This window comes from Papio anubis, chromosome 10 (genome assembly GCF_008728515.1).
Source record: "Papio anubis isolate 15944 chromosome 10, Panubis1.0, whole genome shotgun sequence".
Lineage (NCBI taxonomy): Eukaryota > Metazoa > Chordata > Mammalia > Primates > Cercopithecidae > Papio > Papio anubis.
The window spans coordinates 103,296,941-103,322,901 of NC_044985.1; the positions used below are offsets into that span (position 1 = coordinate 103,296,941).

Below are 25,961 nucleotides of genomic sequence, written 5' to 3' on the forward strand. Positions count from 1 at the left end.
CCATGGGTCTTCATCTCCTGCTCCTGTCTTCTCGCTTTCACTGCCTCCATACCCAGTTTCCTGCCTGTTCCCTGACCCTCTGCATGCTCAGGCCTCTTCCCCAGGGCTGAGGTGGGCCTGGGGGGGACAGTCCTGCCCCAGGGGTCCCTCAGGTCTGACTCCAGTAACCTGTCTCCAGCGCTCCCAGATCAGCTACAAATGCCACCTGGTGTTGCGCCCCATCCCGGAGCTGCTGCGGGCTCCCCCAGAGCGGGTGTGGGTGACCATGCCCAGAAGGCCACCCCCCAGTGGGGGGCTCTCATCCTCCTCGGATTCTGAAGAGGAAGAGCTGGAAGAGCTGCCCTCAGTGCCCCGCCCACTACAGCCCGAGTTCTCAGGCTCCCGCGTGTCCCTCACCGATATTCCCACTGAGGATGAGGCTCTGGGGACCCCAGAGACTGGGGCTGCCACCCCCATGGACTGGCAGGAGCAGGGAAGGGCTCCCTCTCAGGACCAGGAGGCTCCCAGCCGGGAGGCCCTCCCCTCCCTAGGCCAGGAGCCCGCAGCTGGGGCTAGCCCCAAGCGGGGAGAACTCCGTAGGGGCAGCTCGGCTGAGAGCGCCCTGCCCCGGGCCGGGCCGCGGGAGCCGGGCCGGGGCCTGCAGAAGGCGGCGTCTGTGGAACTGCCGCAGCGCCGGAGCCCCAGCCCGGGAGCCACCCGCCTGGCCCGGGGAGGCCTGGGTGAGGGCGAGTATGCCCAGAGGCTGCAGGCCCTGCGCCAGCGTCTTCTGCGGGGAGGCCCCGAGGATGGCAAGGTCAGCGGCCTCAGGGGTCCCCTGCTGGAGAGCCTGGGGGGCCGTGCCCGGGATCCCCGGATGGCACGAGCTGCCTCCAGCGAGGCAGCGCCCCACCACCAGCCCCCACTCGAGAACAGGGGTCTACAAAAGAGCAGCAGCTTCTCCCAGGGTGAGGCGGAGCCCCGGGGTCGGCACCGCCGAGCGGGGGCGCCCCTCGAGATCCCCGTGGCCAGGCTTGGAGCCCGTAGGCTACAGGAGTCTCCTTCCCTGTCTGCCCTCAGTGAGGCCCAGCCATCCAGCCCTGCACGGCCCAGCGTCCCCAAACCCAGTGCCCTTAAGTCTGCAGAACCTTCTGCCACCACACCTAGTGATGCCCCGCAGCCCCCTGCACCCCAGCCTGCCCAAGACAAGGCCCCAGAGCCCAGGCCAGAACCAGTCCGAGCCTCCAAGCCTACACCACGCCCTGAGGCCCTGCAAACCCTAGCGCTGCCCCTCACGCCCTATGCCCAGATCATTCAGTCCCTCCAGCTGTCAGGCCACGCCCAGGGACCCCCGCAGGGCCCTGCCGCGTCGCCTTCAGAGCTCAAGCCCCACGCAGCTGTCTTTGCCAGGGTGGCCTCCCCACCTCCGGGAGCCCCCGAGAAGCGTGTGCCCTCAGCCGGGGCTCCCCCGGTGCTAGCCGAGAAAGCTCGAGTTCCCACGGTGCCCCCCAGGCCAGGCAGCAGTCTCAGCAGCAGCATCGAAAACCTGGAGTCGGAGGCCGTGTTCGAGGCTAAGTTCAAGCGCAGCCGCGAATCGCCCCTGTCGCGGGGGTTGCGGCTGCTGAGCCGCTCCCGCTCCGAGGAGCGCGGCCCCTTCCGCGGGGCCGAGGAGGAGGATGGCATATACCGTCCCAGCCCGGCGGGGACCCCGCTGGAGTTGGTGCGACGGCCTGAGCGCTCGCGCTCGGTGCAGGACCTCAGGGCAGTCGGGGAGCCGGGCCTTGTCCGCCGCCTCTCGCTCTCACTGTCCCAGCGGCTGCGGCGGACCCCTCCCGCGCAGCGCCACCCGGCCTGGGAGGCCCGCGGCGGGGACGGAGAGAGCTCGGAGGGCGGGAGCTCGGCGCGGGGCTCCCCGGTGCTGGCGATGCGCAGGCGGCTGAGCTCCACCCTGGAGCGGCTGTCGAGCCGGTTGCAGCGCAGCGGCAGCAGCGAGGACTCGGGGGGCGCGTCGGGCCGCAGCACACCGCTATTCGGACGGCTTCGCAGGGCCACGTCCGAGGGCGAGAGTCTGCGGCGCCTCGGCCTTCCGCACAATCAGTTGGCCACCCAGGCCGGCGCCACCACGCCTTCCGCCGAGTCCCTGGGCTCCGAGGCCAGCGCCACGTCGGGCTCCTCAGGTGAGGAGGGGCAGGGGTAGGGCAGCAGGTGCAGAGGAGGCTGGGGTGCGCTGGAGAGAGGCCGTGGGAGGAGCAGAGGGGCTGGGGACACCCAAGAGGGGCAGGCTGAGGCCCCGAGGGTGGAATCGGCAGGACTGGAGGGGAGGAAAGCAGGAGTGGCAGCAGGGCAGGGTGGGGCTAGGTGTTCCTTCTGGTTCTCTGGGCTGAGGGTTGCAGAGAGGTGTGAACTTGCTGGTACCGACTGAGCAAATGCTAACGGGCCTGGGCCTTCACAGCCCCAGGGGAAAGCCGAAGCCGGCTCCGCTGGGGCTTCTCTCGGCAGCGGAAGGACAAGGGGTTATCGCAACCAAACCTCTCTGCCAGCATCCAAGAGGAGCTGGGTCACCAGTACGTGCGCAGTGAGTCAGGTAATAGAGGCCTGCTGGGTGAGGACCCTCCTCCCCTCCTGCTATCCCCTACCCATATCAGGGAGCTGTCATGGCTGGTGAGAGGTGGGCCACCCTGACGAGCCTAGTGGAAGGGGTCTGCTCAGACAACTGTAACAATAGCAGTAGCTGTCATTCATTAGAGAAGCTAAGTGTTCTATTAAACACTTTACAAGCGCTGCCTTATTCAATCCTGCAGCATTGCTTGGGAAATATTAGTATCATTGTCTCCATTGTACAGGTGAGGAAACCGGCTTAGTGATGCTAAGGATCTGTCCAAGTCGCAGGGCTAGTAAGTGGAGCAGCTGAAGTTGAACTGTGTGACCTTCTGCAGCCAGGTCTGGGAAGGGGCTTCAGGACACCATACTTATGTCTGTCAGGGGCTGGCCTCCTGTCTCCTGGGAGACCCTAGAAGGTTTCTGTAACTGGCTGCACTTTTCAAGGAGCTCAAGATATAGGGCCCTCCTGTCCCCACAGTTCCCCTTTAGATGTGTGTGTGCTTGGGTGTGTACCCAAAGACACTCACTTTCTCTCCAGCCTAGAGGACCACGACCTGTATTGTGCCCCCTAAGTCTCCATTGCCCTGCAGCTCCGAACACCTGACTGCCCCTCCCTGACCCTTCTGTACAGAAAAGCAGCCTTCGGAGCTCTTTGCCAGCTCTTTGCCCTCTTCTGTTTCTCTGCCTGAGTGTCCTGGAGCTCCAGATAGGGAGGCATTCCCCACGTGGGGTCACCCCATCCCGCCTGAAAAAGGCACATTACTCAAGGATGACAAGCAAAGGCTTCAGGAGGTTGGGTTTTCCAGAGCAGCATGCAGGAAAGGAGAGAGTCCGTGAAGCCAGGCTATGTGCAGGATCTTGACAAGCCACTAGTCCTGTTCTTCCCCCATTTCCTGGTAAAACTCAGAATGGAGTTGCTGTCGAGTCTTGCCTCAGCTGGGCTTGTAGGGATTGTGTCCAGCCTTGGCCAGGGCAAAGGGGGCTGCAGTGAGAGAAAAAGAGGGAGGGAAGGGCCGCTGGTGGGGAAGGGAGGGTGGAAAATGAGGGGGAAAGAAAGCGATCAGCCAGCAGAGAGGCCTGGGGACAGCTGATCCCTTCCCACCTGGGGCCTCCTCCTGGCCCAGTTTTGCTTATGCAGCTGATTTCCTGCCTAGGCAGTGTCCCCTTACCTTATCCCCTCCCTGTTCTCTGCAGAAACAAGGCTGTCCCAGTCCACTTTAACAACCAGGGCTGGCCCCTGGGAATGGGGGTGGGGCTGGCGGGGCTGGCAGGGCTGGGCCTGGGTCACTTTCACCTCTGAGAGAGGTGGCCTCTCTCTCTCTCTCCCTGCTACCCAGTACCCTCACTTGGCCTGGAGGCAGCCATTGAGAAACTGTGTTCACATTGCCTTGTTGGAGCCTCAGTGTGGGACCCCTCCTTGGGGAGCAGTGGGGTACAGCGGGAAGGGGGCACACTGCCATCCTGATCACCACTCCTGCTGAGTACTCCTCTCCTGCCTGGCTCATCCCCACTCCCAGTCCCCCACAATTCTTCAGACAGGCAACAGCTGGGGCTCCCAAGGCTCCTCAGCTTTCTCTGCCCAGGTGAATAAAATCCACCCCCAAGTCCTCCCCTATCCCCACCCTTCACCCACCACCCCCATGGCCGAACTGGGATTCTTCTAAAGGGATATTCCCAGGGATCATGCACTCAAATCCTCAGGGCACTAAGGAGTCACAGGCTGGCTACATTGGAGGAAGGAAAACTGGTCTCATCCCTAGCCCTACCATGTGCACAGCCACCAGCTGGCTGTGAGGGCAATTTCTCTGCTTTGCTGAAACAGCCTTTCTCTGGGCGTCTGCTCCAGGCTTCTCTGCTGGCCATATTATTGAGATAATGCTAGCAACAAGAAAAGTTAGTATTTATAATCAGTTACTGTATGGCAGACACTTGACATGCCTTGTAATTGTCACAGCAAGAATCCTGTGGGCGCGGTATTATTTTCCTTGATTTACAGATTAGAAATGGAGCTTCTGAGAGAGTAAATGACTTGCCCAAGGTCAGGCAGATACTGTCTCTTGCCCCTTCAAAAGCTCTCACCACTTAATTGACCTGAAGGAGTATATAGGAGACCTACGACCCTGTCCCCGGATGGCAGGTGGGAAGAGGGGCCTGGAGGCCGACACACTTCCAGGATCTGCCCACATTTTCCTAGACTGCAACTCTTTTGAGACTGCATGTTCTGAAAGAACATTCCTCATTCGGTCCCATCGCAGCTCAGGTCACTAACTCACCTCAATTCTTTTCTCACTTGCCCTGTTGTGCCCCAGAGAGGGTGGGTCTTGCAGGATCTTAACCATTATAATTTTTCAATATTTGTTTGCTTTTATTTTATTTAACAAATGCTTATAGACCGCTTAATTAGTGCCAGACCCTGCTGTCAGTGATTTACAAACCCATGACATAAGTAGCATCATCAATAGTCAGTGCAAGGAAAAGGCAGTCCAGCACAGTGAGGGCCTGAGGAAAGTGATGCTCGCCCCAAAGAAAATTCTTGAAGGCATGGCCTGGGGTTCCACTTTCCACATCTGCCTGGGAAGAGACAAGGTTTCACGCTGCTTCCTGATGGCTGTTTGCAGGCCTTCTCCACCCCTCCCTCAGCGGTAAGTGGGTCAGGGCCCCCACAGACAGATGGCTGTCTCTGCTTTTCCTCCAGACTTCCCCCCAGTCTTCCACATCAAACTCAAGGACCAGGTGCTGCTGGAGGGGGAGGCAGCCACCCTGCTCTGCCTGCCAGCAGCCTGCCCTGCACCGCACATCTCCTGGATGAAAGGTAAGGAAACTGCCTCCCACAGAGAGGGAGGCCAGCAAGTGGCCCTGAGCCCAGGGGATGGGAGGGGCTAGGCCAGGGTGGGGGCTGAGCATGGTTGTGGGGATGTTGGAGTAGGGAGTGAGTGAGGGGCCTGGACATGTGCTAGCTCACCCAGCAGCTCCTCCTGCTTCTCCCTGTCCCCAGACAAGAAGTCATTGAGGTCAGAGCCCTCAGTGATCATCGTGTCCTGCAAAGATGGGCGGCAGCTGCTCAGCATCCCTCGGGTGGGCAAGCGGCACGCCGGGCTCTATGAGTGCTCCGCCACCAACGTCCTGGGCAGCATCACCAGCTCCTGTACCGTGGCTGTGGCCCGTGAGCCTGGGGCAGGGCCCCAGGGGGGTAGTGAGGGGGATGGCGGGGCAGCGCTTGAGGGGCTCTTAGCTAGGGTGTAGGGGCTCACTGGGACTCTTCTTTCTCTTGCCAGGAGTCCCAGGAAAGCTAGCTCCTCCAGAGGTGCCCCAGACCTACCAGGACACGGCGCTGGTGCTGTGGAAGCCGGGAGACAGCCGGGCACCTTGCACGTATACCCTGGAGCGGCGAGTGGATGGTGAGGATGGGGCAGCCGGAGGGTGGGGGGAGCGGCAGGGGGAGTCTGGGAAGGCCAGTGCCCTCCCGGGCTCCACAGATAGCACTGTGGGAGCTGGCGTCACCCCTTCTGTGACCTCAGCCCCTCCCCCATACTGCCTATAGGGGAGTCTGTGTGGCACCCTGTGAGCTCAGGCATCCCCGACTGTTACTACAATGTGAGCCACCTGCCAGTTGGCATGACTGTGAGGTTCCGTGTGGCCTGTGCCAACCGTGCTGGGCAGGGGCCCTTCAGCAACCCTTCTGAGAAGGTCTTTGTCAGGGGCACTCAAGGTCAGTGCAATGGTGTGGGGTGGGGGAGGAAGGGGGCCCTGAGCATAGGGTTCTTGGGGAGCACCATGGCCTTGCCCCAAGGCACCGTGGTGATGATTTTCTTTGTCTCTTAGATTCTTCAGCTGTGCCATCTGCTGCCCACCAAGAGGCCCCTGTCACCTCAGGGCCAGCCAGGGCCCCGCCTCCTGACTCTCCTACCTCACTGGCCCCACCCCCAGCTCCTGCTGCCCCCACCCCCCCGTCAGTCACTGTCAGCCCCTCATCTCCCCCCACAGCCCCCAGCCAGGCCTTGTCCTCGCTCAAGGCTGTGGGTCCGCCACCCCAGACCCCTCCACGAAGACACAGGGGCCTGCAGGCTGCCCGGCAAGCAGAGCCCACCCCACCCAGTACCCAGGTCACCCCAAGTGAGCCCAAGTCTTTCGTCCTTGACACTGGGACCCCGACCCCAGCCTCCACTCCTCAAGGGGTTAAACCAGCGTCTTCCTCTACTCCTGTGTATGTGGTGACTTCCTTCGTGTCTGCACCACCAGCCCCTGAGCCCCCAGCCCCTGAGCCCCCTCCTGAGCCTACCAAGGTGACTGTGCGGAGTCTCAGCCCGGCCAAGGAGGTGGTCAGCTCCCCTGGGAGCAGTCCCCGAAGCTCTCCCAGGCCTGAGGGTACCACTCTTCGACAGGGCCCCCCTCAGAAACCCTACACTTTCCTGGAGGAGAAAGCCAGGCAAGCAGGGCTGGGGAAGGGAAGAGGACATAGGGGAGTGGGTCAAATGTCTGGAGCGCATGGCTTCGGAGAGAAGACCAGATTGTACTGGCTGGGGTGAGGGGAGGTGCTGAGACCTGGGTTATTAGCATCATTGAGTTTAAATGTGCCAGACTACACTGCGGGCTTTAGCCATGTGATCTCATCGAATCTTCGCAACTCTGAGAGACACTGTGCTGTTAGCATCACCCATTTCACAGTTGGCAAAACTGAGGTTAGAGAAGTTCTGGGATTTACCTAAGGTACAGAGCCAGTGAGTGGCAAAGCTGGGACTCGAAGCCTGGTTTCTAGGATTGAACTCTGGAGCCCACACCGGAACTGCTGCATTCTTGCCCCTAGGGGTCCCTGCTCTCCTCCGTTAGCCTTCACTGTGAAGTGTTCCCCTCCTCTCCTCTGAGCCTGTGGTGACCCTCCCCCCCCCCGACACACAGGGGCCGCTTTGGTGTTGTGCGAGCGTGCCGGGAGAACGCCACGGGGCGAACGTTCGTGGCCAAGATCGTGCCCTATGCTGCTGAGGGCAAGCGGCGGGTCCTGCAGGAGTACGAGGTGCTGCGGACCCTGCACCACGAGCGGATCATGTCCCTGCACGAGGCCTACATCACCCCTCGGTACCTCGTGCTCATTGCTGAGAGCTGCGGCAACCGGGAGCTCCTCTGTGGGCTCAGTGACAGGTAGCTGGGCATTCTGGGGGAGTAGGGAGGAAGAGGTAGGGGAGGCTGGGCCGGGTGTCATCCGCTCCACCCCTGCTCTCCCAGGTTCCGGTATTCTGAGGACGACGTGGCCACTTACGTGGCGCAGCTGCTACAAGGCCTGGACTACCTCCACGGCCGCCATGTGCTCCACCTAGACATCAAGCCAGACAACCTGCTGTTGGCCCCTGACAACGCCCTCAAGATTGTGGACTTCGGCAGTGCCCAGCCCTACAACCCCCAGGCCCTTCGGCCCCTTGGCCACCGCACGGGCACGCTGGAGTTCATGGGTGAGGGGACCAGCTGCCAGCCAGGGTGGGGACAGGGCACTGCCAGAGAGGCAGCAGCCAGGGCTCACCCCACTTCACTTACATATGTGCCACTTATTGAGTGATTACTGTATGCAAGCAATGAATGAAGTATGTGGATTTTTCTTCCAATTGATCTTTACAATAACCCTGGAGTGTGGCACAATATTAGCCCCCTTTTACAGATGAGGAAACTGAGGTGTACATCTGAGGTTAAGGATTTGTGCAATCAGACAATTATAAATGCTAGAGACGGGATTTGCTAAAGCCAAAAAGACAGGAGAATCAATTATTATTTTATTTAAATAAGGGGAACCAGCTACCATTGAGTAACCTGCTAAGTGCTTGACGTTCATGATCGCTCTTCCTTAGTGTGGTTCTACAGGCCACACTTTACAGACGAGGCTATGGAGAGCCAGGCAGGTTTAGTAAATCGCCGAGTGTTCCATAGCTAGAAGGGGCAGGTCTAGGATTAGAACCAGCCAGGCTGATTTTGAAGGCTTTTAATCTTGGTGTCAGCCACACTCTTTGTGAATGGGAGCCATACCTTGGAGCTAATCCAAGGGAGCTTGTCACCCTGCTTCTCAGCCCCTCTGGAGTTCTGGGGACCCCCTCCATTTTGTGCCCAGGCTAATTCCTCAGCTGTCCCATATGTCTCTTGGGGTATGCCACCACCTCTGTCCTGCCTACTGGGCTTCAGGGCCTGCCACTTTGGTCATTCCTATGGTCTGGTGACCTGGGCATTGTCCTGCTGCTCAAGCACCCAGGGACCTCCCCCGCCCCCACTTCCCTGCCACCAGGGAGCTGGGTCAGCTTGGCCTCTGTCTCCTGTCAGCTCCGGAGATGGTGAAGGGAGAACCCATCGGCTCTGCCACGGACATCTGGGGAGCGGGTGTGCTCACTTACATTATGTGAGTGTCCCCTACCCGCCACAGCCCTCTCTGCCCACACAGTGAGCTCCTGGACTCACCTTCTGCCAACACCCTCTCCCCCATGCCCCACCTCCCCTGTACACACATCACACCGCACACTCACACTCAGGTACAGAGCAGCATGGCCCTGAGCACTGTGCACCCGACGCTAATGTCCTTCCGGGCCTGGGTGTTGGCCTCTAGTCTGCCTATGTCAGTCAATCTTCCCCAACAGGCTCAGTGGACGCTCCCCGTTCTATGAGCCAGACCCCCAGGAAACGGAGGCTCGGATTGTGGGGGGCCGCTTTGATGCCTTCCAGCTATACCCCAACACATCCCAGAGCGCCACCCTCTTCTTGCGAAAGGTCCTCTCAGTACATCCTTGGTGAGTGAGCCCCACACCTGCCATCTCCCAGTGTCACCTGCCCCCGGCCCGGCCTGTGCCAGAGATTCCCCAGCTCCTCCCCTGCTCTTAGGAAGAAGTCTGCTGCTTCTACTAAATGGTCATACTACCTACCATTTAAAGCCTGAGACAACCCCATGCAAGGCAGAATCACTGCCCCCATTCCAGAGATTGGGGAACTGAGCTCTTGAGCTGCCCAAGATCACACATGTAGGGGTGGATCCAGGATTGGGACATGGGTCTGCAGGAGGACAGAGCCCTGGCAACTCCCAGAGCCATCCTTCCAGGCTCATTATCCCTGGCTCTGCCTGGCAGGAGCCGGCCCTCCCTGCAGGACTGCTTGGCCCACCCATGGTTGCAGGACGCCTACCTGATGAAACTGCGCCGCCAGACGCTCACCTTCACCACCAACCGGCTCAAGGAGTTCCTGGGTGAGCAGAGGCGGCGCCGGGCTGAGGCCGCCACCCGCCACAAGGTGCTGCTGCGCTCCTACCCTGGCGGCCCCTAGAGGCACGGACCACAGCCAGGCCTCGGGCTTCAACTGGGGTTCCCACCAATGCCACGGGACATTCCAGGGCCCGCGCTGAGCCAGGCGGGCCTGGGGCTTCGGTTACCACCAGCAGCAGCATCTGGCCGGGCTCTTACCTCATAGACCTGCAAGGACAGAGACCCCAGGGCCTCGACCTGATGCCACCCCAGGCCAAAGCCAGAGTGGGAGACCCGTTGGCCAGGCTGGGCAGGGTGGGAACAGGCAGAGGGACAAGAGGGGAATGGGGAAGTGGAGAGGAAAAGAAGTCGAGGGACAGGAAGGAGGAGGCTCTAGGAAGGTTCTGGGTTGGGGATCAGTGCATCTCAGGGAGAACCAAGGAAGATGGGCATGGCTGGAGAGGAGGAAGAGGAAGGAACCCAGGGTGTCAGGGCAGTAGGCTGGGAGTCAGTATGGCAAAGCAGGGGCAGGACACAGGTACAGTGGCAAGGGCCCAGGGCTGGGACGTGAGAGAAGGCAGCGAGGCGGTGGAGGGAGAAGAGAGGACTCAGGTGGAGGTGGGGTGGGCCAGCTGTCAGCATCCCTTAGAGGAGAAACATGGAGAGCCGGAGGCCAGCAGTCACTCAGCTTGCTGTATCCTCCTGTCCAGTGGATACAGCCCCAGGCGCTCTCTGTTGGCCCAAGGATGTCCCCAGCACCCCTCCATGGCCTTTGGCGTTCTTCCCATTCATATTTATTTATTTATTGACTTTTGTGAAGTTTCCCCTTCCATCCGATCCCTACTGCCCATGTTGTCCTGACCATCCCTCCCAGCCATCCAGCTGTCTGTCTGTCTGTCACAAGGAAATAAAAATGGCAAGCAGCATAGCCTGTGTGTCTGTTGGGAGGGATGGCTGGAGGGGAAGATTGCTGGGAAGGGTTGAGTCCGGGACAGGGGCATTTAGCCCTCTCTGGGCATTCCCCAACACACATTCCAGGATATACCAGCTAGCACTTTGGGTCCTTCCAACCCCCTCCTCGGACCCTCCTGGCCCCTCACCTCTCCTTATTCCTGGAGGGAGGGGAGACTGTGGTCTGCTTCTCCCCTTGCAGTTTCTGGAATGTGGCAAATCCGCTGAACCCCTGCAACCAGGCTCTGGTAGCCGCCACCTCTTGTCACATGTTCCCTCATCACAACGTGGGGGATGCTGGGCTCTGAAATAGGCCAGCCCTCACCCCAATCCTGGCTCAGCCTCATTCACTCTGCCCAGAAGACAGGCAGCAGTTCTGGTCCTGACCCCTGGAGCAGAGTGGGTTTCATCCTGATGGTTGGCAAGAGTAGGTAGTGTGAGGAGCTGCAGAAGAAACCAGGACAAGGAGGTTAAGGTGGCTGGATCACCTGAGGTCAGGAGTTCAAGACCAGCCTGGCCAACATGGTGAAATCCCATCTCTACTAAAAATACAAAAATTAGTCAGGTGTGGTGGCGCATGCCTGTAGTCCCAACTACTCAGGAGGCTGAGGCAGGAGAATTGCTTGAACCTGGGAGGTGGAGGTTGCAATGAGCCAAGACTGCACGACTGCACTCCAGCCTGGGTGATAGAGCAAGACTCCATCTCAAAAAGAAACACTAGGACAGGCCCACGCCCCTCACCCTCCATGTCACAGCACAAATCAGAGCACATGGAGAGCACCAGATGGGAGTGCTCTAGTCTGCTGTGTCCAGCATTTTCCTAGGACTAAGGGACACACTAGCCTGGACCTTCTTGTCCGCATGGCAAGTTAGGAGGTCTGCTGGGTGCTAAAGCACCTCGATTCTAGCCACAACCTTGCAATGCCATAGAATGGTCACTGGGACCTAGGACTGAGCTGCCCTGCCCTGAGGTTGGGGATGAGGGGTTGGGGGGTTGGTGGGGACCCAGATCTCCTTGCCTCCAGAGGAAATGCTCCCCTCATCCCCACCTTCAAAATTCTGTTCTTGGCAAAGTAAAAGGAACAAAGCCTCTGACCAGGGTAGAGAGAGTTGACACCACTGTGTTGCTGACGGAGGTTGAGGGCCCCTTGATTCCAGCTCAGACAACCCTTTTGCCCAGCCCAGCCTCTCTAGCTTCTCAGGACCCCAGGGAAGAGGCAATCCTCATCATCATAAAATAACAGGATGTTAAAGCCAGCTGGAAGGGACCAGAACAACGCCTTGCCTACCTGTCATTTTAGCGATGAAGATATACAGTTTGCCTGTGAGAATCTCCAATCCCCTACACACTGCAAGTGTTTTGTATAAAAATGAGGTGCCTGAACTCGTATCTTGATAAATGGTAAAATTTCTCTTCCGTCCCACCTCTGATCTTGAGCTCCCTTCCCATCTCCATTGGAAATGGCATGTGAACTGCTTGTTCCAAACCCAGAGGAGCAAAGGTAATTTATGTCAGCAGAGCTATGTCAAAATTGCTCTGATCAAAAGGTGACAGTGCCCCCACACTAGGGCGGGTAGTTCCAATGAATGGAAGCAATGCTTCTGCCAGGTGCCCAGCCTGGGCAGATTGGCCTCCAGGCAAGCCCCAGAGGGGTTAACTGAACCTCTTCACCCCAGGTGGTCTGATGCCCCAATGCACCAATTTATGCCCCCAAAAAGGACTTGGGCAGACCTAGGGTTGGAGCCACTAGTGGTGCTAATCTCCAAGGACAGTGCAGTCTAAACAGCCCCTACCATGTGACATCGAGGGGAGTGAGTGGGGATAGGGATGGCATGGAGGGGCTGCTATTCTCAAAAAATCTTTCCCGTCCCCTCCCGGTTTATCTCAGTTTACCACCAGGGGGCACAGTGTGGAAGTGACAACCCTGGACTCCTGGGGTTGGGGATAGGGTAAGAGCAAGGAGCTTCTGGATTGGTCTTGACAGCCACGTGGCCCTGTTGCCATTAGCTGTAGGGGCCCTGAGGCCCAAGCCCGTTGCTACTCTGGCTTTATTCAGGGACACCCCCAAAACACTCAAACCCCTTACCAACAGGGTGTGTTGTCTGACTATCCAGAGCCCAACCTGAGTGAAAAACTGCCCCAGTAGGAAGCTGGATCTCTTGTCAGCTAGGGGCTGAATCTGGTCCTCCTGGGAGTGGGATGGATACCCCCTGCCCTGGGAGGGGACAGGGCAGCATCCAGCTGTCCAGTTGTCCAGGTGCTGACACGAGGTGCACCCCAGAGCCGCTCGGGTTTCCCCCCACGGGCCTAGCCCAGCGGCTGAGCCAGCATCCCAGGCAGCCGCAGGCTAAATAAAGAGCCTGCTTGGGTCAGAGGGAGGGGGATGGGGTCCCGGGGGGCTTGGGGCAACCACACCAAACAAGGCAAGGAGGGGAGCGATGTATAAAACCGAGCCCAGGGCTGAGCACCCTGCCTGTACCCCTACTGTGCCATCCAGAAGGACTCTGTGCTGCCTGCAATCCAGCCAGGCGACTCAAGTCCCTAGGTCAACCCCTCCACAGTAAGTCCTACCCTCAGAGAAGCCGCAGACACTCCCATTCTTCCACCCCCTTGAATGTTCTGACCATGGAGGAAAAGGGCTGAAGGTGGGACCCTCTGTCTCAACCTGGACCCCCGTACTTGTCGCCCACTCTCCAGATGTCTAAAGCAGCTCCTGCCAAAAAGTCAGTAGCTGCGGCCCCACCTCCTGGATGTACCCTGGACATCAATGACCCACAGGTCCAGAGTGCGGCCATTCGCATCCAGGCCTCTTACCGAGGCCACAGGTAAGAGGGAACCCCGGAGCTCTGTGGAGGAAGGGAGTTGCAGACAGCGCATTCTTGAATGGGCTTTGGGGAAGGGCTGAGGGGCTTCAGCAGCCTCTAGAATGACTGGTTTTAGGGGAGGGTCTTTACTGAGATGTGGAGGAGTGGCCGGCAGGAATGCATCATCCTGTCAGGGCAGCAGTTCAGGAGCAGTCCGCTTCCCTACCAAGCCACACGTTTAGCGGTCTGGCGGGCCCAGGGGGCAGGCAGGAGATGGTGCACTCTCTGAAAGGGCTGCGGCCGGGCCTGTCTTGGGAGCTCTGGACCCTGACTCGGCCCGGGGGTAGGTCCCGGAAGGAGCTGCGCGAGAAGGGGCCGCCGCGGGTACTGGAGCCGCTGAAGGACGTGGTGCTGATTGAGGGCAGCGCAGCCAAGCTCACTTGCCGCATTTCGGCTTTCCCGGACCCATTCATCCGCTGGAGTAAGGACGGCAAGGAGCTACGTGACGGGCCCAAGTACCGCTACGTCTTCGAGGACCCTGACGTGGTGGCACTGGTGGTGCGCGACGGCGAGCTGGCAGACCTAGGCCAGTACAGCATCAACGTCACCAACCCCTTCGGCCAGTGCTCCGACTCGGCGCGCATCCTCGTGGAAGGTACGCGCGCCCCGGGCGCAGCGCCAGGGCGCAGACCAGCCAGAGCCCGCAGCCCGGTCCAGCTGCGCGTTTACCTCTGGGCCTAGCTATAGGGTCCCTGCCAGCCCAGCGCCGGGCACGGCCTGGGCACATCGCCGCCGCCAGCCAAGTGCGTCCTTCCCTACCTCGGGATCCAGCCCCACCCGGGCTAAGCAGTCCTCTGTGGGCTTCCATCACGCGGCTCCAGGTCCCCAAGGTCACACAGCAAGTCAGAGGCAGAGCCAGGGTAGGACACGGGTCTTCCGACTCTCAACTCTGGGCAATTTTCACTACCCAGAGCGGTCTCTGAGGCGGTTCACACATCTCTGAGATGTGTGAACATTCAGGGGCTTTCGCCCGCCTTGTCTCTTGATCCTCTATTCGACCCCGAGAAGTAGGAGAGGTAGGGATAAGTCCCTTTAACAGCCAAGGAGATGAAACCAGAGAGGCTAATGATTTGCTAAAAGTCACGCTGCGAGTTTAAATACGTCTGTATTTAGTGCCGGGTATTAGCTGGGGAAGTGATGCCCTGCCTCATCTCCAGGTCCTTTACGGGGTTTCGCTCCCCTTTCCTTCCGCTAGTCCCGGCGAAGATTCAGAAGGGACCCGACAACACTAAGGCGCGCAAAGGCGCCACCGTGACGCTGACTGCGGAGATCCTGGGAGAGCCTGCGCCCGACGTGGGCTGGACCAAGGACGGGGAGGACATCGAGGAGGATGACAGGCGAGGGCTGGGACCTGCGGCACGGGCAGGGCCTGGGGCTGGAACTTGGGTGGGACTGAGCCCAGAAATCTGACGGGAGTGACGGGGGCGGGGACTGGGCGGCGAGGAACAGAGTTGGCTAAGGAGCCCGGCCTAGTGCGCCCTTGTACTGACCGCGGCTCCGCCCTCCTCCCCGCCACCCTTCCGCAGGGTGTTCTTCGAGATCGGCAGCACCACCACGACGCTGACCATTCGCCGGGCCATACCCCAGGACAGCGGCAAGTACGAGGTGTACGTGGAGAACAGCCTGGGCATGGACCAGAGCTTCGCTCGCGTGGACGTAGCCTGAACGACACCCCCGGACCTTCCGCCCTGGCGCCGAGCCTGGGGGTGGTGGGACCCACAGCCTTCCTCTAGCTTGCTTAATAAAGCGGCTCTCTGACCCTCCGCGTCTGTTCTGCTCTTCCACGTCGCCATTCCCTCTCCCCTGCACCCGCGCCCACACGTATTCCACACCCCCACGCCAAGGTCACAGCCTGCCTGCTGGAGTCACAGGAAAGTCTGGAGAGCGCCCAGCGCCGTGCTGCATTTCAGACAGTCAACCTGATACAGTTGCCCTCACCGTCCAAGGTGCCCTCACTTCCCAGCGGGACCAGGGGCTGGGCCCGGGACCCCGCCTTCTCCTCTTTTGTGCGCCTCCAGCCCCAGCCCCTCGTGGCTGTTTGCCCCCGGCCCCGCCCCTTCCAGGGCTGGCCACACCCCCCTTCTGTCCTTAGTCCCATTTTCCTCTGGGACCCAGTTTCTCACTTCGGCTGCTGCCGCGGTGCCCATTCCCCGACAGCTCTGGTCCCAGTCTTTAAGTTCCAGGCTGTGCTTCTCAGGCCCCACCCTTCTTCTCATTTAACCCCGCCCCTCGATACCTTGGCCACGCCCCCGGACTGCAGCACCGCTCTCCTGTCCCATTAAGTTTGGAAGCGGTGAAAAGTTCAGACTACAATTCCCGGCAGAACCTGCGAATGAGTTCTCGCGACTTGCGAGAAGACACGTGCGCGGAAGAAGCTTGCAGTAGCTGGCGGCAGAGCTGGAGTAAAGGGAGCTAGTGGTAAAGGGAGCTGGTGGAGGGGTGGCGGAAGGGGTAAGGGGCAGGGGACAGCCTCTAGACAGAGGGCGGGCTCCAAGGTCCTGACTGGCCGTGGGTGCGCCCGCGCCTGTGTTGGTCCCACAGTCCCTGGCCATGAGAGGCCAGGGTTTATTGGACAGAGTCAGTTGTGGGGTTCAGAGGGTCAGCAGTGAAGCAGTCCTCCGAATCCAGAGATTTAGACCCAGCCAGTCATCCCTATTAGGACTGGAGGGGGGTCAATATGTTCAGTGTTTGAAATGCCAAGGAAACCTGTCTTTTGATTTGGGGTTCAATATATAGAGGTTAGTTTTAGGATTCATGTTCAACATATAGAGGATTTTCCTGGGATTAGGGGTTCGCCAAATTCAGATCAGTGTTAGTTCAGTACTTGGGGGTTACGTTCAGGATTTAAATTAAATATCTGAGGCCCACTCGGGATTTGCTGTTCAATATTCAGGGTTCACTACTGGGATTCAGGGCTTAATATCTAGAATGAAGACACAACACTTTGGGAATCAGTGAGTTTGAGGCTTCAGTATTTTGAGGTTTGGGTCTGAGAAGGGGGTCTCTGCCAGGTTTCTGAATTTGCAGAATTTGTTCATGGCCAGAGCGAAGTCTTTTAGAGATCAAATTGTGGGGCGTGAATTTCAGAATTTGGGAGGAATCACTGTGAGGTTTGAAGGCCGACTGGAATCTGGGTTGGGATTTGAGATGTGTGGGATTTGTGAGGTTCTGTCCAGGCAGGGACTATATTGAGCTTTGGGTTTACATCTTGGGGGAGGGCTAAGTGCTGCTATTTGGGGTTTGGGGTTTGGTTGGGGTGTGAGATCTGAGCCTGATTTCTCCGCTGGGATTTGAGATGTGTGGGATTTGTGAGGTGTTGGGTCCAGGCAGAGACTATATTGAGCTTTGGGTTTACATCTTGGGAGAGGGTTAAGTGTTGCTATTTGGGTTTTGGGGCTTGGTTGGGGTATGAGATCTGAGCTTGATTTCTCTGTTGGGATTTGAAGTTTAGGTAGCAGTCACCATCATGCTCAAAGCGGTGATCCTGATTGGAGGCCCTCAAAAGGGTGAGGTGCCAGGGGAATGGGGGGAGGAGGTTGGGCTGGTGTGGTAGGCGGAATGGGGGCAGAGGAAGGCAGGAAGCCGAAACGTTCTCTCTCCTCTCCCAGGAACTCGCTTCAGACCTTTGTCTTTTGAGGTGCCCAAACCACTGTTTCCTGTGGCAGGGGTCCCTATGATCCAACATCATATTGAAGCCTGTGCCCAGGTAACCTCAGGGGCTCCCCTCTCTCCCCTCACTTCCTGCTCATCTTCATGCTATGTTTCCCCCTTTCCCAACCATAATCTCTTCCCACCAGGCATAACTCCAAGGACCATCATTCACAGATGACAATGTGAATGGCGCCCCCTCAAGTTATGCTGTGCAGCTGCCCTGCTGTCTTCCCCTAATCTAGTTTCTCATCTGGCCTCTTCCTGCTCAGATTTCACTCCTATTTTTAAAGTATGGAATGTGAGATCAGGCAAGGATCTTGGAGACAATGTAAAGCCGTAGCATGGAGACTCTTAATGATAACCAGGCACAAATTCATATCCTTGATCACCGTGATGCTCATTTCTTTATTGCTTTTCGTATTGAGACAGGCAAGGTTTTGGTTTGAATTCAGTCTCTGCCTGCTGTGAGGCCTGCAACAAATAACACACCCTCTCTGACACTCAGTTTCCTTATGTGTAAAATGGGGGAGATTAGACCTACTTTGTTGGGTGGTGAAGCTTAGAAATGACATTTGTAAAATGCCTAGTACAACACAGACCCTTGATATATGGTACCCTTACCTCATGCTGATCTCAAGCTTAGGCTGACAGATAATAAAAATGAGAGCGGGGGGCGGGGAATGGGTTAATGCAGCTTGGTAGGCAAAGTCTTTCTTAGAGTGAGTCCCAGTTCTGGTTGGTGGGGGTAATAATAATTGATTGAAAGATCAGGCCTGGCATGGTAGCTCATGTTTGTAATCCCAACACTTTTTGAGGCCAAGTTGGGAGGATCGCTTGAGGCCAGGAGTTCTAGCCTAGCCTTGGCAACATCAAGAGACCCCTTCTCTACAAAAAGTTTAAAAATTAGCTAGATGTGGTGGCCTGGCTGTAGTCCTAGCTGCTCTAGAGGCTGAGGCAGGTGGTGACATGGCTGTAGTCCTCGAAACTCGAGAGGCTGAGGTGGGAGGATCGCTTGAGCCCAGGAGGTGGAGGCTGTAGTGAGCCAAAATCATGCCACTGCACTCCAGCCTGGGCAACAGAGCGAGACCTTTTTTCATAAAAACAAAACAAAAAAAGATCAGGCCTCCGACTTCCTCCAACTTCCTCATTGTCCAGAGGAGAAAATAGCCCAGAGTGGTGAGTGCCCTGGGACCCCACAGCTGAGACTAAAACTGGTTTCTGGACTTTGGGCCAGCCCTAAGGATTTCCCCAACATCACCTCCTGTTAGACATTCTTCCTCCCAGCCTTTCCCTTTTCCTCAGGTCCCTGGGATGCAGGAGATTCTGCTCATTGGCTTCTACCAACCTGATGAGCCCCTCACCCAGTTCCTAGAAGCTGCCCAGCAGGAGTTTAACCTTCCAGTCAGGTGTTTGTGCACACACTCATATATGGGGGTGGGGAGGATGCCCTAGGCCTCTGAATTCTTGGGAGTGGGTTGAGTCAGCATTTGCCAGAGTTCATCCTCACCTAGTAGAAGGATTCTTATTTGGACATCACTGAATCCCTGAATATATAGAGTTTCTCTGTGGGCCTTGGGCAGGAGTACTCCTGGGAGCAGGCGGTGGGGGTCAGGTGCCCTGGCTCATGGTATCTGTTTCCTAAGATCCACTGAGCTGGCTCTTGGGTCCCTGGGGACAGGTACCTGCAGGAATTTGCCCCCCTAGGCACAGGGGGTGGTCTTTACCATTTTCGAGACCAGATCCTGGCTGGGAGCCCCGAGGCATTCTTCGTGCTTAATGCTGATGTCTGCTCCGACTTCCCCTTGAGTGCTATGTTGGAAGCCCACCGACGCCAGCGTCACCCTTTCTTACTCCTTGGCACTACGGTGAGGGGGTCAGGAGGACTGAAGGGTGTAGAGGAGGTGATCCCAAGAGCTTCCTGGAATTCAGGGTGTTGGGGAGGCAGGGGCGCCCTGGGCGTTGGTGTGGGAGCTGGTGTCAGGAGGGAGATGCGCTGCTCTGGCAGGCATAGAGGTGTTAGTGGAGACCCCGAGCCCTCTGGCTGTTTGGAAGTAGGGAGGGGGAGGGCAGCTGTCAGTTTCCACCCTTGCTGAAGGCCTGTCAGTGGCAGAGCTGCATGCCAGGTGCTGTAGGGGAGGGAAAGAAAGGAAAAACAGACGTGGCTGCCCTGGAGCAGGCAGGTCACTATCTCGGGTGTGTCTGTCTTTCAGGCTAACAGGACGCAGTCCCTCAACTACGGCTGCATCGTTGAGAATCCACAGACACATGAGGTGAGAGCAGAGAGGGGGCTGGGTGGGTGCCTACTCTGTGTCATCATCCCCTCTACCTCAGGCCTCTAGAGAATGCTGGCACAGTATGGGGTGGGCCCTAGTCTTGTCAGACAGGTGAGACGCTCCCGATTCATCATCTTACATCCCTTTAAGAGAGATTGACCAGGGGGAGGGGGGAGTGGTTCATTTTCCTGCAGGTGGTGCTGTAATAAATGTATGCACAGTGCATAATGGGAACACCAAGGCGGGGCCCAGCCCAGCCTTGCCAGGGTAGGAGTAGGGAGGGCTTCCTGGAGGAAGCAAAGTCTGAGCGGAGTCCCATTTGTCTACATGACAGAGACAGGAAGGTATTACAGGCGGAGGGGATGGCAGGTGTAAAGGCCTGGAGGTAGGAAATAACATACCGGAGGCAGGAACATGATAGGCAAGGCAGCAGGGCTCTCTCCTGGTTTGTGAAACTCCCTTCTCCTACGCCTCTTGACTTTCACATAGCCCTCCTTCCTTTATTTATTTGTTTATTTTTTGAGACAGCGTCTCACTTTGTCTTCCAGGCTGGAGTGCACGATCTTGGTGCGATCTTGGCTCGATCTTGGCTCACTGCATCCTCGACCTCCCAAGTTTAAGCCATTCTCCCACTTCAGCCCCTCAAGTAGCTGGAACCATAGGCGTGAGCCACCACGCCCAGCTAAATTTTTTTAGCCTGTTGCCCAGGCTGGAGTGCAGTGGTGTGACCTCGGCTCACTGAAGTCTCTGCCTCCTGGGTTCAAGCCATTCTCCTGCCTCAGCCTCCTGAGTAGCTGGGATTCAGGCATGTGCCACCATGCCTGGCTAATTTTTGTATTTTTAGTAGAGTCAGGGTTTCGTCACATTGCCCAGACTGGTCTCGAACTCCTGCGCTCAAGTGATGCACCCACTTCAGCCTCCCAAAGTGCTAGGATTATAGGCATGAGCCACCACCATACCTGGTCTCACATACCCCGTCTCACATACCCCTTTTATTTGTTCGTGCTTTAATATAAAACATACATATAAACACTCACACACACATGCATGTACACACATACACATAGATAGTTTTGTCCTAAGCACCAGGTAGGTGTGAGAGAAACAGAGCCAAATGGGTGCAGTCCCTGCCTCATGGGCACCATTAGTCTAATAGGAGTGACAGAATCAAAAGCCAACCTTTGCAAATAATACAATGCCAAGGGTGAGGCGTGGCCAGAGTTCAGGAGTGCCCAGGCATGAATAGCTAACTCTGGGGCCAGCAAGAGAGGACGCACAGAGGGAGTGACCGTGTCAACTGGGTTTGGAAAGGTGGGCTTTCCAGATGAAGAGATGAGAAAGGCCATTCCAGGCACAGGCATGCAGTCAGGTGGAAACGCGTCTGAGAGGTAGGCAGTGGGGAGGATCAGGCAGGGAAAGCCATGGACTTTGGACTTATCTGAAGTTGAATCAGGTGAAGGGCAGTCATCTCAGGGTTTAAAGCCAGGCAGCAGTAGGATGCGGACACGCACTGCATTTTAGCCAGGCCACCCTGGCAGCAGGAAGGAGAGGTGGGAAGGGCCTGGAAATCAGAGGGTCTTAGGGGACTGTGGCAGTAGTCCCTTCTTCTACTGAAGCCAGCCTGCTCTGTTCACAGGTATTGCACTATGTGGAGAAACCCAGCACATTTATCAGTGACATCATCAACTGCGGCATCTACCTCTTTTCTCCTGAAGCCCTGAAGCCTCTTCGGGATGTCTTCCAGCGTAATCAGCAGGATGGGCAATTGTGAGGCAGGCCCCATAGCCCTGTGACCCCAAGTACCCCCAGTCACGGACCCCAACACATACCAGTCTCTGCAGGCTCCATCTCAACTTGCTCACCTTCCTCCTCCCCTTTCCCTTCTCCACTTGCCATCTCCAGCAGAGCCTCCTGAGTCCCTCCCCTTCTAACCTCATTCTGTCCCTCTTCCTTATCCATCCCAATTCCTCCTCTGTCACTGCCTGCCCACTCCCCTTCTGGTCCGTTTCTGCCAAGCCCTGAGTGTCCCAGAGACGTCTTTCAGAACAGACGGCAACACACAGTTGGGCGCACACACGCTCGGGTGCAGACGTGTGCACGTGCACACACAGACAGACATGCACACTCTCAGGCTGAGGCTCCCCTTGGAACAGAGCACCTAGAGCCCTGCTCGCCAGTTCCAGGGTCTTCCCTCCTAGGGCTAGAAGCTGTTCCCTTCTAGGGATCCTTGCCTTACCCCCACATCGCCCCATGTAAGGCCTCCTCCCCTCATAGCCATTTCTCACTCCCACCCGTGTCTCTGCTTCCCTCTCCATCTCTCCTGGCCTCTCTGTCTCTGTCTCTGCTGAGCTGGCATCTCTACCATCTCTCTCTCCCTCTCTTTCTGTGACTGTCTCTGCCCTCACCAGCTGCCTTGCTCTGGGGTGAGTCTGTCTGTGTTTCATTCCATCCAATGAGTGGGAGGGTAACTTGGAGGGGGTAAAGGGCTGAATGGGGATGAGAATGTGAAAATGAGGGGAACTCCTTCTGGAAATGGGGCAGGGATGGGAAGCAGGCCTCTGCCTGGGGCTCCCTTGTGATAGCACCCACCCGAGCTGGGGCTAGGTGGGAGAGTTTCCTGGGATGAGAGCAGCCCTTTGGAGAGGACTGGACCAGACCTGAAGAGAGGGGCTTAGAGAGGTGGTGGGAATCCCTCCCACTCCTGTCCCCGGGAGACTGTGTTAGCCCCACAGCCGGGGCTCAGCTGGGGGACTGATGTCAGCATTCTTCCTCTCTGCCAGGGAGGACTCACCAGGCTTGTGGCCAGGGGCAGGTACCATCCGCCTAGAGCAGGATGTGTTTTCAGCCCTGGCAGGGCAGGGCCAGATATACGTGCATCTCACTGATGGTATCTGGAGCCAGATCAAGTCCGCTGGGTATGGAAGGCTGGGTCCCCTGGAGATTGAAACTTTGGGGTGGTGGGCACAGGCCCTGCTGACCCCTGAGCCTCTGCCCCCCTCGTGGCCCCCAGTTCAGCCCTCTACGCCTCCCGCCTCTACCTGAGCCGATACCAGGATACTCACCCAGAACGGCTGGCCAAGCACACCCCAGGGGGCCCACGGATCCGAGGTACCCAACCTGCCCCAATTCCTAACCTTTGGCTTCCACCCCAGCCCCTCTGCCCTCTGAACCAGGTTTCTTGATCTCGAGTCCAGAGTTGAAGCCTCAATCCCTGCCCCTCCCTGATCCAAATTCGGTTTGGGATATTTGCCCCCAGGGCCTCTCTTCTGCTTCTAGGGAATGTGTACATCCACCCGACTGCCAAGGTGGCCCCCTCGGCTGTGGTGAGTGCTGGGCCCAGCCCCAGGGAGGGGAGGGTGGTGGTCGGATGGATGGAGGGTGCCCACACTGCCTGAGTTCTGGGTGCTGGTTTCTCCACTTTGTCACAGCCTGTTGTATGGCCTCGAGCAGGTCGCTTCTGCCTTATCTGTTCTAGAAGGGAGTTGGATTTGGGGATCCTCCAAGTCCCTCCAGGGCTTATGGTGTGTGCTTCTCTCCACAGCTGGGCCCCAACGTCTCCATCGGGAAGGGGGTGACCGTGGGTGAGGGTGTGCGGCTCCGGGAGAGCATTGTCCTCCATGGAGCCACGTTACAGGTAGGCACCAGCAGACACAGCCGCATGTGACACCCCAAGAGCCTGCGGGGAGGGCCCAGCTATCCTCCCAAGAACAGAGAAGGGTGAACGCCATGGGCTCTGCATCTGGCCCCACCTCACACCTTCCGGTTCCTGCTGCCTCCTACCCCTTCCCCTTACTTTTCACCCTCCTCTTTGGCAGGAGCACACGTGTGTTCTGCATAGCATTGTGGGCTGGGGGAGCACCGTGGGACGCTGGGCCCGCGTGGAGGGTACCCCCAATGACCCCAACCCCAATGATCCCCGAGCCCGCATGGACAGTGAGAGCCTCTTCAAGGATGGGAAGTTGCTGCCTGCCATCACCATCCTGGGTATGGCTTCCTGGGGGCCAGGGCTGGGGGAACCCCACAGCTGATGGCCAGTGACTCTGGGGAGCATTCATTCCTCTTGTGTGCACGCGTGTTTCTTCTTTGAGCAAACAGTTACCAGGGGCCTGCTGTGTGCCAGGCCCTGTGTGAGTCACCAGGGGCATGAGGCCAGGGGCACAGATGGGCAGGAGGGGTCCCTCCCTGCTGGCAGTGGCCCCTAGCTCCCTGCTCCTGTCTCCCCTCCCATGACCTCCCCTGATGCCCTCATCCACGCCGCAGGCTGCCGAGTCCGGATCCCTGCCGAGGTGCTCATCCTGAACTCGATTGTTCTGCCACACAAGGAGCTGAGCCGAAGCTTCACCAACCAGATCATCCTCTGAGTGGGGCTGCCAGAAGGCCTCCAGCTCCTACCCGCTCCCCTTGAGGCTGCCTCCTGCTTGGCCAGCCTCTGTCTAGAAAGGACCAGAGAAAGCCAGGCAGGATCGTCACACGCCGGGGAGCAATGTGGGTGGCCTGGGGACTCCTGGGCTTTCTCCCTCCCGACTCCCTAATAAACCCCATGAACCTTGGAGCCAGCACGGACTCTACTTATGTCTGGGCTGGGGGTGGGGGCGGAAGCGGGGCAGCTGAGTCAGGCCCCCCCACATTAGCATTTAAATTGGAGTCGTTGCTGCGGGCTCATGAATAATGAATCTGGAGCCCTGGTAAATCTCCCCCTCCCACTGCCTCAGCCTCGTGCGCTGCTCGGGAGGAAGGCCCTCAAGGCTCCCCAGCCTGCCTGGCCCCCGCCTTTGCCCCTGCCTTCCTGCCTCCCTGTTCCTCCCCACGGAGCCTGGCTCAGGCCCCCATGTGCAAGGATTCCGAAGGGAAGGGTGAAGGATTTCGGTTGGGCAGCGGGCACAGGAACTGGGGCCACAGGCCCAGAGGCTGATCCCCACAACCCGCTCTGCTCAGTTCCTGCCGAGCCCAGCCCTGGCCGGTTTTCCGCTTTGCCAGCTCCATCTGCTCCCAGCTTGGCTTTTGGCAGGGTGGGGGTTTCGCCTCTACCCGAGGCCTCATGTCTCTGTCTTCCACTCCCCTGGCAGGCTGGGTGGGCCTGAGCTGGTGCCATTCTCTTTGAAGCACAGTGGGAGGCACCCTGTTCTGGGAAGGCCCTCACCACCTCCTGTCCTCCTGGCCCTGCCCTTTGGGAGGCCTCAGCCCTCCTCTCCCAGCCATCTCTCATGTTTGCCCATGACCCCCATGTGCCCCTCTCGGTGCCCCCCTTCCCCAGCTGTGGGTGCAGAGCTGTGTTGCCAGATGAGCTGGTAATGATCGTAATCTGCTAATTGAGAGGAATCTAATTACCCGAAGAGAATGGGGGGGTGCAGGGCGTGGGTGGGAGAAAGGAGGGGGTCCTGGCAGTAGGCAGGGGTGGCAGGCGGCAGGGTGCCGGGGCCTTGTTATCAGCACCAGGCTCCGGGACAGAGCCCAGGGTTTCATAGCTTCGTAGCCCAGCAGTTAGGAAGCTGCACTTTCTCAGGAGCTGGACTGAGGGTGACTTGGGGATTGGGCTAGATATGACCTCCCAGGTCCCTCAGGTCCCGTGGGCTATGTGCCAGTGTGTGGGGAATAATCTACATGGTGTAGCAGTCCTGACCTATAAGCTGTCCCTAGTTCCTCAGTTCCTCCTGTCCTGGCCTCCAGCCCAGACCTTCATTATCTCTCTTCGTGGGAGTGGGAGGGGCTGCAGGTCCCCACTCTGGGCTGGGGTCATCACCCCAAGGAAGGGGCTGGGAGAGGGTGGGCCCTAGGACCAGGAGCTAGGTCCCTTCCCTCTCCTCCCCCCAAGTCCTGACCCTTCTGTTCCGAGTGGTTGGCAGAGGCCATGGCAGCTCTATCATAAATATGATAATTTAATTATTTTCTCAGCAAAACACCGTGAAATCCAATAAGTCTGTGTCAGACCCTGGCCCCCGGGATCCCCCCTCCTAGACCCAGTGGGGGGGGGGGGACACGGTGGGGAGAGGCACTGGAAGGGGAAAGGGTCAGTGTTTGAAGGGGGGGTGTCACTAGTGAAGCTGAGGTCTTTGTAACATGCCCCCCAGGTTGAAGCAGTCACCGTTGTTGGGGGGCGTCTAAGAAGGACATGCGCCCCCACTCCTCCCCATCCCACTTCTGTGCTGGGAGGGGCCTACAGTCCCATCCATCTCTGAGAGACCCAAGATGGAGCACCTGCCCCTGGACGGGGTGCAGGGAGCCCCTTTGTCCACCGCTGCTGGGACCCTGTGCCCAACCGTCACTGGCCGTGTAGCGGTAGGAGGGCACCGGCCCGGGGAGGGTCTGGGAAGGGAGAAGCAAGAGGGAACTGGGGTGGGAAGTGGGGGATGAGCGGGGGAGGGATGCGGGGGAGGGGTGCGCTCCTGCCATTAGTGCTTTTTTCAGTTTCCATAAAAAGATTATTCTGTAAAATCAGCGAGGG

At 58.2% G+C, this 25,961-nt stretch overlaps 3 protein-coding genes and 1 long non-coding RNA gene across 21 annotated transcripts in view; 3 read left to right on the top strand and 1 right to left on the bottom strand.

Annotated features, from left to right (window-relative positions):
• The window catches only part of SPEG (striated muscle enriched protein kinase), a 58,532-nt gene extending 47,825 nt beyond the window's left edge, over positions 1-10,707 (top strand). For 9 of the 10 annotated variants that reach the window (XM_031651133.1, XM_031651132.1, XM_031651134.1 and 6 more), the window contains 12 exons: positions 179-2,153; positions 2,429-2,560; positions 5,273-5,389; positions 5,573-5,740; positions 5,853-5,975; positions 6,119-6,286; positions 6,400-7,003; positions 7,474-7,713; positions 7,798-8,021; positions 8,875-8,950; positions 9,186-9,335; positions 9,669-10,707. In XM_031651133.1, coding sequence (XP_031506993.1) covers positions 179-2,153; positions 2,429-2,560; positions 5,273-5,389; positions 5,573-5,740; positions 5,853-5,975; positions 6,119-6,286; positions 6,400-7,003; positions 7,474-7,713; positions 7,798-8,021; positions 8,875-8,950; positions 9,186-9,335; positions 9,669-9,861 — 4,170 coding nt within the window. In that variant the 3' untranslated portion in view covers positions 9,862-10,707. 10 annotated transcript variants of the gene reach the window in all.
• A 2,721-nt stretch (positions 10,708-13,428) lies between these two features.
• SPEGNB (SPEG neighbor) lies at positions 13,429-15,358 on the top strand. The gene is made up of 4 exons (XM_003907992.4): positions 13,429-13,556; positions 13,883-14,190; positions 14,791-14,932; positions 15,122-15,358. Exons 1-4 carry the CDS (start codon positions 13,429-13,431, stop codon positions 15,258-15,260), a joined length of 717 nt encoding a protein of 238 aa, XP_003908041.2. The 3' UTR covers positions 15,261-15,358.
• Positions 14,682-15,786, bottom strand: LOC116269191. Its single transcript, XR_004176641.1, has 2 exons — positions 15,719-15,786; positions 14,682-15,218 (listed from the first exon to the last, which is right to left on the bottom strand). It is a non-coding gene; the product is annotated as an uncharacterized LOC116269191 (long non-coding RNA).
• A 133-nt stretch (positions 15,787-15,919) lies between these two features.
• On the top strand, positions 15,920-24,075 carry GMPPA (GDP-mannose pyrophosphorylase A). 9 transcript variants are annotated; one of them, XM_009183146.1, is made up of 14 exons: positions 15,920-16,013; positions 17,042-17,101; positions 17,204-17,301; positions 18,549-18,652; positions 18,925-19,111; positions 19,457-19,516; positions 21,156-21,286; positions 21,928-21,942; positions 22,300-22,434; positions 22,530-22,627; positions 22,796-22,842; positions 23,061-23,153; positions 23,335-23,503; positions 23,780-24,075. In XM_009183146.1, exons 2-14 carry the CDS (start codon positions 17,062-17,064, stop codon positions 23,878-23,880), a joined length of 1,278 nt encoding a protein of 425 aa, XP_009181410.1. In that variant the 5' UTR covers positions 15,920-16,013; positions 17,042-17,061; the 3' UTR covers positions 23,881-24,075. The 9 variants fall into 9 exon arrangements, with proteins under 9 accessions (XP_009181410.1, XP_009181414.1, XP_009181411.1 ...); XM_009183147.3 differs by having other exon boundaries at positions 15,937-16,013; positions 17,047-17,101; XM_009183149.1 differs by having other exon boundaries at positions 15,962-16,333.
• Positions 24,076-25,961: the final 1,886 nt, after the last annotated feature.